At 37.9% G+C, this 10,704-nt stretch overlaps 2 protein-coding genes across 2 annotated transcripts; one reads left to right on the forward strand and one right to left on the reverse strand.

Moving 5' to 3' along the window:
* Positions 1–597: 597 nt before the first annotated feature.
* Positions 598–3,535, reverse strand: LOC103942674 (transcription factor MYB1-like). Its single transcript, XM_009352867.3, has 2 exons — positions 3,156–3,535; positions 598–1,989 (listed from the first exon to the last, which is right to left on the reverse strand). Exons 1-2 carry the CDS (start codon positions 3,448–3,450, stop codon positions 1,067–1,069), a joined length of 1,218 nt encoding a protein of 405 aa, XP_009351142.2. The 5' UTR covers positions 3,451–3,535; the 3' UTR covers positions 598–1,066.
* Positions 3,536–6,828: 3,293 nt separating this feature from the next.
* On the forward strand, positions 6,829–8,601 carry LOC103942664. The gene has a single exon (XM_009352855.3). It carries the CDS (start codon positions 7,071–7,073, stop codon positions 7,812–7,814), a length of 744 nt encoding a protein of 247 aa, XP_009351130.2. The 5' UTR covers positions 6,829–7,070; the 3' UTR covers positions 7,815–8,601.
* Positions 8,602–10,704: the final 2,103 nt, after the last annotated feature.

Raw genomic sequence — 10,704 nt, forward strand, 5'->3', positions numbered from 1 at the left:
GTTTTTTTCATTAGTTTTACTTAAAATTAAAATATAGGTATCGTAAGGATGGGCCTAACAAAGCAGACCAATTCGTTAGGCATAAGGTTTTGTCATAAAAAATTATTAGTTAAAATGTAATTAGAATATTTAAATTTTAATACGATCGTGTCATATTTCAACAATTTGTAGATCATTTTTAGCGATTGAATTGTTATTAGCACTCTAAAAATCTCATTCTTGACTTTAAACTTTCTATTTTAGGAAAGAAAAATACACGTAAAGTAAGATTTTAAAACTGTTAATAACACTTCCCTTTAGCAAGAGAAATAATGGGTTTTGGTATGGGTGTTTTTCAATGTTCACTACATAAGTGCCATCTTCTTAAATGGAGGATATGGGTAAAGCAACTGTTTTGAGTCCAAGATCGACCTATCACTTATTTTGGCACCATTTTTCATGGGTCATATAGATCAGGCCAGGTCCTAAGCCCGAAATCTTTTTCTTTACTGGAGATGATTTTCGACACTCATTTTCTTCTTTATACGCCTCTATTATTTATGATCTTCGAATTAAACAAATTAAAGGAGAAACAAAGGACGTAAAGAATGATGAGTGTACAGAAGGAAAATGTGCGAAAATCATTTCTCTTGTTTATTATTTACAAAAGTAATGATTTTCATAGTTCGTATAGATTTTTCTTCACTCTCGTTTTAACTTCTAGCTCTCCAACCCTGAATGTGAACAAGCTACAAAATAATCGATTTGGAGTGCCAGAAGCTAAAATTGGAGTGCCAAAGTTTTACCGATCAAGTTTTTGGATTTGAGATAAAATTGCACTTCTAGGAAGCATTAACTAGTCAACAGCTTCTTTGCTCATGACAAAAGGGGCAGAGAAGTACCTACATATATATCTTGATGTAATGCCCAAGTAAAACGGCTCTTGAACGAGATAAGTCAAAAGTGAAAAGCCTTGTAAATGAAACTGGAGACTTAACTTAATCTGCAGTAAATTAACCGGTCTGTATACATATTCTCCCGCTAAAACCGAAGCACCCCGAAGACCGAGGAAGACCAGCCATGAGTTCTAGCTCAATCCCTCAACTTCAGTTGGCATTGCAAAAGTTTGTCTAGGCACCTGGGTTGATGGCACTTCGGTCATCATTCCCATCAACTTGTTTCTTCCTTCCTCAAAGCGCATATGGTCATTCATCGGATTGTTTGCTGGCACTCCCATTTGCAAGGTAGTGGCAGCCGCTTGAACGACTCTTTGGCTTGCTACATTCTCTGGCATACCCATCGTGCTACTCTCAAGGCTACTCTTAATCCATGCAATCTTGTTCAAATCCGTAGCAATGGAGATTAATTCGTGGCTGGAGAAAGGCGGAGACTCGTCATACTCAACAAACTCAGGCCCCAACAACGAGCCTTGAGAATGCTCCTCAACTCGATCACAGCAACCATGGCTACAGTGCTCAGGAACCATAGGCTCATTACATGCACCTTCAAGGAAGTTGTCGAACCCAAAATCTAGTTTAGTTGTTGGGACCAAAGGGCCATGACTTGGGACTGTCCTTGAAAAAGCTGAAGCATTTGCTGGATCACTTGGACGGTTATAAACACTAAAAGCACTAACACGAGCCATTGGACGACAAAGGGTGGACTGGAGAGTCAGATGGTCTCTTGATTCGGCACGAAGAGTAGAATGCTCTTTTGACTCAGCAGCGCAACAACCGTCCTTTGCTTGACCTTCACAAGTCTTGAATGAACTGATATTCCCAACTGACAAGGTTTCTTCTGAGGATGCCTTTTTTCTGTCAAAGGTGTCATCTTCCATCATTTCCCCAGGTCCCGGATTAAACCTTACTTTATCAAAGCACCTGCGCTTTAGTGTAGAATTCCAATGATTCTTGATTGCGTTATCTGTTCTACCTGGAAGAAGCTTTGCAATTACTGCCCATTTGTTCCCATGGATAGCATGGGCTGAAACTATTATACGATCTTCTTCCCCTGCATTAATTATAACGTTCCAATTGAGAAAACTTCAGCAAAAGCAATGAAGCAAATAAATATGCAACTTTGGATAGAAAGTTATGCCGCAATTTACTCAGCATATTTCTCAAAATGTAATGACAACAAAAGCTATCCATGCAAAGGACAAGATTACGAAGTTCGCAAGCAGATAACTTCCCGCTATATTTGATTCACTAACCTGAACCAACAGCAACATTTTAGCAAAATGAGAACCAGCATGATACTAAATCTTAATGCAATTCCAAACAACAAAAACCGAGGTTCGCCCACAGACATCACGATCCCTTGGGGCCAAATAAAATAGATTTACCATCTAATTAAAATGATTTGATGCGCCAGCCCTACATATACACGATATCCTTTAAAATCTATCACCAAATTGTGACCAAAACTTCATATACGTTCTTCCATCATGGTGTTACAAATCATTCTAAATTCATTCCTTAAACATTGTCCAAAAGCAGCGTATAAAGAAGAATCAAGAGAGCCGACTATACAAATACATACGAAATCACAAATGACCAAACAGATGGATCACGACAAAAACAAGATATGTTAACATTATAGAAACAACGTACGCAAGACTGAAAACCACGCTGAGAAAAAGACCGTGCTAATTGGAGCATTTATGCTACACACTGCACAGTCCAAGCACACTACCAGTTCCAATTTCAACAAAATTCGAACAAATTCGCACCACACTAGACCAACCGCATAACTATCAAGGCTCCATCTTTAATCTTGAACTCATATTCGACACTAACCAAATGCTAGGCTCCTCGATCAACACACTAGGCTTACGACATACAAACATCAAATCCCACTCCTTTTGCGTGCTACTTAGGACCATCTCGAACGGTCATAATTTTTCGCCAAATGACATATTACATCTTTGATTAAACAAACACAAAACCGAGAATTAGTTCACCGAAATAACAAGAAACCAACACGACACTTCCGACATATGTAACAAACACGACACCAACAAACAAGAGTTGGCAAACATCTTCAAATTCGGAAACCAAAGATTCACAATCCGAACATCCTAATCGAAAATCAGTCGCCTTCAAAATCCGGACATGACAAAAGCAATCCAAGCACAAACAAAAACATCAAACAGAAAATGGCGGCGATTAAATTACCAGAAAAGGGTTTACGCTTGACGCAGGGGTCGAGCTGGTTACACCACCTTAGCCGGCACGACTTTCCAGACCGCCCGGGAATTCCGCGGGCGATCAGGCTCCAATTCCTCGCCCCGAAGTTGCTCACGAGCCGGGTCAGCACCGCGTCCTCCTCCGGCGACCACGGTCCCCTCACCTTCCCGCTGCGCACCGCCCCCTCGTTCAACTCGGCGGCGTTGCCGAGTTCAATCAACTCGGCCTCCGTGCCAGGGACGTCGTCGGCTTCTTTAGAGACGCCGTCGTTTGGGACTGTCATTGGTGGTTGGTTTGGTTGGGTGTTTCGGTTTGTTTGTTTGTTTGTTTGTTTTTATGAGTACCTACCCAGCGGAGCAAACCTCTGCCTTTATAACTGCAAATAGGAAAGCGATTAATGTGGGGCCCTGGCTTTTTGCGACCGTTTCGGATTCCGGTTTTGCACGGCAGTTTTTTGAAAATGACCAACGTGTCCCTCGTGTTGCGATACGTCGTCGTTTTAGTTTTGAAGGTGGAGTCTTCGTGCTGACTTTGTTTGGACTTTGGCTACGAAGGGAGGGAAACGGAATCCGTGAATCCAGTGCATGAATTCGGCAAATTACATTGACGTTCCGTCACCAAGACGACGGCTTGGCTTTTGTCGTAAAACGTAAATGCCCTCTGAAATTTTGGATAATTGCCCTTTTTCAAGCGGCATTGTTCGAGGAGTCTCGAGTCATTTTCGAGAGAATCTCGAGCAATTTTGCATATTTTGTATTTTTCGAAACTAAAGCTATCTTTTCATCTTTAAGCCGTAACTAAATTACTTTAACTCTAAAATGTCAAGGTAAATATAATCTTATTGTTCATGATCAACAAAGTTAAAACACTAAAATATCGTTGTATCGGAAAAAACGTTTTGCAAACTACTCGACAATTTAATCATGATCGATTATGTTGAAAAGTGAGAACCACCGTCCACTTGTTTCTTATTTTTCTTGTAAAGTCAACAAACGGTCGAAGTGTGCTACATCATGGTATTGGTGTTGTTTTATCAAGAAAAGAAGCACATATGATTTTTTACAAGCTACCTGAGCATGAATTAGAAAACTCCACTGTTGAAGAGCAGAAAGTTAGACAAGGGTGTGGTTGAAAAGATACAAGTGTTGGTTGAATACAAACCATTTTTCAGTCATTTCAAAGCAAGAGCATAAGAAAGGAAAAAACATGAAATTGATGTCATATCTTTTCTTAATACATTTGATGTTATCTATATTAAGGGATCAAAAAGTGAGCTAAATCTGACAATGAACTAGTTATAGTAATTTAGTTCTTATTCATAGTTTACGAGAATCAAACATAATTTCTCTCACAATTGATATTATACCGGACATGGATTTTCTCCGGATCCATGCATCATCATCCTAGGGATCCACCAATCCGGACCATTGAAATTTAATCTAACGACTACAAACATGGGGCCTACTTTAAAAGTTATAATAACTTTAGTCGTTGGATCAAATTTCAATGATCCGAATTGATGGATTCTTAAGATTCAGATGCATAGAGCCGGAGAGGATCCATGTACATATTATACCTACCGTTGACGAATGTTTTGTGTCTGACTCACCCTCATTATTAAGTATGTCCAAAACCCGATTAAAGTTGTTGAAATGGCACATGTGGGACCAGCTCTTTTCTTCGTGTTTGTGATACAAAGCAATATTTAGGAAATTAGAGAATTGACCCGTGAATTTTGACTCAAGTTGGAGCTTTGGTCTATGACTAAAAACTCATTAGTATTATTCTTGAACTTGCCACAATGTGGTGTAATGGTTATTTTCACCGTTCTAAAAATTCTCATCTAAGCGTTAAGTGGTTAGTTACCACCCCGATTAATGCATAGATATTTGAAAATTTAGAAATGACGTCTAAACTTTTTGAGGCGCCCTCCTAAGCACCCGTCCATACTCACCTAGGTTACAATTCACTTAGACAGAAAAATAGATAATTTTCATTTTGCATTTTTTTAATAAATTGTAAGAGAGTTATCGAATACTTAAATGAACACACATTATGTGCTTGTTCTCCAAGTTTTCATTATGTTTCAATACTTCATTATATATATGTCATTCTATTTTTTAATTTATAATGTAATTAGATATATTTTTAAGTATAAACAGACACTTATTTACACGAAATATAATATATTTACTTAAATCAGCCTAGTCCGCCTAGGCACCCACCTAGGCCCCAGTTCGCTACCCGACTAGCGTCTAGCATCTTTTAGAACCTTGATCATTTTAGATAACTTCGTTAGGTTTGTATCTCTTATTTTCCCCTTAAATTTTTAGGCTTAATGGTGTGATACCGAAAATGATCATTGCTAAAATAGCGATGAGTTTAAGAACCACTTCTCACAAATATTTAATCAATGATCAAAGGTACAATTAAGCCAAAATCTAGGGACCAATATTTCAATTTTTCAAGAAATATTAGCAAATTCAGAAATAATTGAAACATCTAACAGTGACAAAAAAAAAATTGACAAATTTAGTGTCTATAAGGAGAACTGAATTTTCTTACTAACAATTAAATGTCTAAATAATTTCACAGTCAATTAAATTTTCATATAAATAATCTATGAATTAAAATTTAAAATATAAATAGTTTGGATTGTTAACCATGCAAATTAGGCCCTACAAATTAACCGGCCACGTTTCTATAGTTGACTCTACGGACCCCTTGAAGATGAGTTGGAGAGGTTAAGGCCTTTAAAAAATTTTAGCAACTCAGTCACTCTCTATATATTGTGCACCCACACAATTTGCTTGAATTAATGGGATGTCATGTGATTGTTGTCGCGTTGGCTCTATTTCTGTACACAATTTGCTTGTTCATGTTCATGTTAATGTACCTCAACAATTGAAAGATTGAAAGTCTTGTAGAATATGATGTAAGCGTGCATAATTGCAATTTACTGTATATATTGCTGCCGTACACAGAAGAAATTGAGAGCCTTTCTCTCCTCCAGTGATGTAAGCGTGTGTTCTTTTGATTTTTGAGGTCCTTAATTATGTTCTTATACAGAGACAAAGAGTTAATGATGCGATTAGGATGGCTATGGCTGTTTACAATGTTGCAAATTATAATAGAACACACTCCTCTTCAATTACTTGTCATATAAATGCAATAAAATGCGGCGAAGCCTCTATGTGCAACTTTAGATGAGTCGCTGACTATATTAATCTAGTGACATCCATTGTTACTTTGTTGATAAAATATTTTTGCTCAAATGGACAATTGTTATCACATTGAAAACTTGACAAAATAATCTCCAATATCTGTATGTGTGGTTTCACTACTACTAGCACAGAGATTTTTTCGTTATAAAATCTCACACTTATCTTTTACTGTACCAACAAATCATTGGAAGTTTTACAGCCTAATAATTTTTCTTGGTGTCCCTTCTAGAAAATATTGAACTTATTACATAAAATTCTGGAAAATGTATGCGTGTAGAGGTTTAGGTTCAATATTTAACACATTGACGTTAACGTTGGACTTCTTCAAGCCTTCTAATTTGCCCAAGCATTAAGCGCATTAAGGAGTAAATATGCTTAATTTGATGAAAGAATTTCGTTTCATGTGCATTTTTTTTTTCTTGTCGTTGGCCTCAGTACAAACATTCTTTCTACATCATTTATCCATAATTTTGCCCCAGCCCCAAGAAGTCAAACGTCTAATCTGACTAAGCCCTTTTTTTTTTTTTTTTTTTTTTTTGGAAACTTGACTAGGCTTGTTTGGATCAGCCTCTCTCAGCAGGCCCCTCAATAATATATCTGGCTCTCTGTTCTTCCTTTCTCACAATCACAACCAAATCATTCAGCTCAGAGGGAAAAAAACCGTGAAAATTATCACAACATGTTGAGCCCCTTCAACTGTGCCACTTTTAATCACCAAGAAGAAGATGATGATGAGCCCATGATTTCAACTTCACCTCCAACTCCAAGAAAATCATCGAGATCGAAAAGCGCTGGCCTGATTTACAGAAGACACAACAAGGACAGCAAAAACCCTTATTCGGACAGCGGCCTCGACAAGTTTTCTGCACTTGTAGCTGACCTAGAAGAGAAAAGGAAGAAGATTTATGCACAAATGGACCCGAAAGACATATCTTTCGTGCGGTTCGTGTTCAAGGACGAGACTGATACAAGTGCTCCGGTTCCAATCGTGATAAAAAAGAAACACAAAAAGGTAGGCAAAACAAAGACAACTGGTAATCCTGAAGAGAACCGTTCAAACGCTAATTCAGTAGCCTCGGAAAATATTGACCAATCCCACATAGACAAGAAAGACGTGAAGCAGAAGCAACCGGGATCGAAATCCGATCAAGAGAGCAAGAAGGGGAGTTTTTCAAGTTCGAACATGAAGTCGGATGGGTGGAGAAGGCCATCTTATTATTTGCCGGTCGTTGTGATCTTTATTTTGGTGTTGTTGACTTTGTCTGGGCGGCCTTTTGCAATACTGTGTACGTCTATATTCTGGTACGCAATTCCAACGTTGAAACAGAGTTCGAGTAGTACAAGAAGGCCGGCGGCATCAAAGAAGAAAGATTATATTAGAAGATTGAGTGACAAGAAGATGGTAGCTACTGAGGGAATTTAGTCTCCGAAATGTACCAACGCCGTGGCTATACCGCTGTCTCGACGTCATGGTCACTAGAAAAGTTTGTGATGATCGATGATTGAGAGAAATTAGACACAATATCACAAGTGGTGGTAAGTGTTCTTAATTACTTTAGCTACAAGCGTGTTAGAGGAGTTTCAAATATTATTTTATGCATTGGTAAATGTAAATGATGTATAATATGAGTTTAGCGTAGAGAATTACCATGTAGGCTTTAGTATGAATTGTGATTGGAATTCATTTGTCTGATGATGATCAAGTTCTGTTGCCTAATAAGATGTAGAGAAATGCATAGTATTTAATAAAAGCTTGGCCACTTTCTTAAAAAAAAAGAAAAAAGAAATTGTTCATCAAAAAAATGAAAAAGAAACAAGGACACAAGTAGACTCTCTTCAATGGCCTCAAATTTGGGGGTTGCATGATCACAGCCCATATTGTCCTACAAACTTTTGGAGTTGCATCAGGCCGTAACTTGTATGAGCCATATTAGTCCATCTCTCTTGCTTTTTGTTAATTAATGTATGATCTTTGCTAGGTAAGATAAAGTAGAGGGATTGGATGAAAGCTAATAGTAATACCATCCTTATCCTGATTTACATCCTTATAGGATAACTATATCTTAAATAAATAAATAAATTAGGGTGGTTAATCCACTGGTCCAACCCGTGACCTCGAGTCCTCGACTCAAGACCCACGGCAAGTTACACCAACTTGAAACAAATATAGTACTCGATGTTTACAAGATTAATAAATTGATAACTATTCTCAATTTTCCTATCAAAAAATGAGTTATTGTATTATTACAATCTTGTTTTTATATCATTTTGCATGACACGAACTGTGACAACTCGTTCTAAATTTTAAGTTTTTATTTTATTTTAAAAGTGGGACTTTACAAAATTGCCCTAGAGGCAAGGACTTTGACTTCCGTTGACCATCGGCTTGAGAGATGTAGGATTTATTCTTTTAGCATATCCTCATAGTACTCGTTGGTAAGAACGTATAGGCGAAAGCCGTTTGCGAATCCGGATTATAACGATATAGTTACAGACGTTCGAAATTGGTTATTCAAGGTTTAGTTTTAATTAAATTAAATCCCCACTTTGTGGAGTGAAGCCATATCCAAAAATAAAAAAAAATAAAAAAATAAAAATAAATAAAAAAAAAAAGAAAAGAAAAAAAGGCTAAGTAGCCTCCCCATCGACCCACACCCACCTCAAGCTCCCATTTTCCAAGGTTGATTCCGGCCAACTCCGATGGATTTTTTCGACGCTACCAACCATCTTGAAGCTCTCATTCCCCTCTACAAAACTCACCCAAGAACCACCTTGATTAACCATGGTATATGGCGGTTGGAGGCCACGAAAGTTGACGAAAATCAATGGTGCTCCGGCCACTCTTTTCGATTTTTCGATAAATCGGTAAAGCGATGGCCGATGCCACCACTTGGGCTTTGTAGCCCATCATCCTAGGAGCAAAACCCAACCAACCTTGACCCCGTTGGACCACTGTAGAAGACAAATCGACATCGGGAAGCTTTAGGCACCCGCCAGCTTTGTGGGCAAAATTGACTATTTTTCGTCCACTTTTGGACTTCGTGGCAGGTATGAAAAGTTGCTCCACTCACTGAGATCTTCATTTTTGTGAAGTTTGAGAATTTTTGGAAATAGTTGGATTTTCCGGCGAGTCAAAGCAGCCGACCGCCATTTATGGTGGCGCGTACGGCGGCGTGTGGCCAGTGGGCCGCCAATGCTATTTTTAGGCTATGTCGAATGTCTTGAATTCAGTTTTGATATTTGAATGACGTAGGTTGATTATTGGAACCTAAATTCGTTACGATACGTTACTTGATAAAAATGTGAATCGACGATCCGACCGTTGGATCGTCACCAAACTTGGATACATTATAATATGTAATATTTAAAGATCATAAGAATTTATGGATTGGAAATCCAACTACGGATCTTCCCGAATTGGATTTGTAAGTTAGTAAAATAAATGTTCACGTCCACTTGATTTTGGGCAATTGGCGGAGATCCAACCGTTGGATCATAATGAAATTTTAATATGTTATTCTAGAAGCCTATTGTGGATCTTTGGGAGTTGTGGATTGGAAATCTGATATGCGGATCTTCTGGGCCGAGTTATACAGGGTGTAGAAAGATCGACAGTTGACTTGTGGTCAATGGGTCTCGAACTATTTTAGAATGTCCTTGAGGATGCGTTTTACATGAATTACATATTCTATTAATAAGAGTTCTGAGATGTGATTCGATAATTGGTCGCATGCGCCAATCATTCAGGACGTCTCGATGCGTGCGCTAGAGAATCATAGCGTGGACTTCAGGTGAGTGGATCTTTTCCTTTCGTACATATTATTGATAGTTCCATCAACACTTTTAAATTGATTTAGGTATATTACCTTCATATAATTATTGTGAATGTTTGAAGTACTATATGTACTACGAATGGCTTGATCCTTATTTAAGGTACGTAGGCAGTCTAACGAGACGTTAGATGCATCCATAATATATTTGAGACAAAAGCCTTATTTGGGAAATTGAGTAATGCGAAGGAAATTGGCAAAGGCAAGTTTTAGTTTTGTAAATTAGTTAGTTAAATTAGTGTTAATTGGGCTTGTCATGGATAATTATCCCTAACAATAAGTAGTTCGAGAGTAGGGCGTTATTGATTGTACATTTTACACCGTATTGTATATAATTTAAAATGCTACGACATGGTTGAGTATTTGATTGCATCATGGTATATCCATATGTATATTACTTGCACATAATTATTGTGAATGCTTTGAAGTGCAAAGGTGAATGCATGACACCCAAGTAAGTTCAGGTGAGTTTATGGTATTAGT

Source organism: the organism of the source record quoted next, unplaced genomic scaffold, assembly GCF_019419815.1.
Source record: "Pyrus x bretschneideri cultivar Hongxiangsu unplaced genomic scaffold, Pyrus_bretschneideri_v1 Contig4, whole genome shotgun sequence".
In the NCBI taxonomy this organism is placed as follows: Eukaryota; Viridiplantae; Streptophyta; class Magnoliopsida; order Rosales; family Rosaceae; genus Pyrus; species Pyrus x bretschneideri.

Coding starts and splice junctions, on each gene's coding strand:
- LOC103942664 (XM_009352855.3), top strand. CDS start 7,071: ATGTTGAGCCCCTTCAACTGTGCCACTTTTAATCACCAAGAAGAAGAT.
- LOC103942674 (XM_009352867.3), bottom strand. CDS start 3,450: ATGACAGTCCCAAACGACGGCGTCTCTAAAGAAGCCGACGACGTCCCT. Junction 1,990..3,155: donor CAAGCGTAAACCCTTTTCTG/GTAATTTAATCG, acceptor TAATTAATGCAG/GGGAAGAAGATCGTATAATA.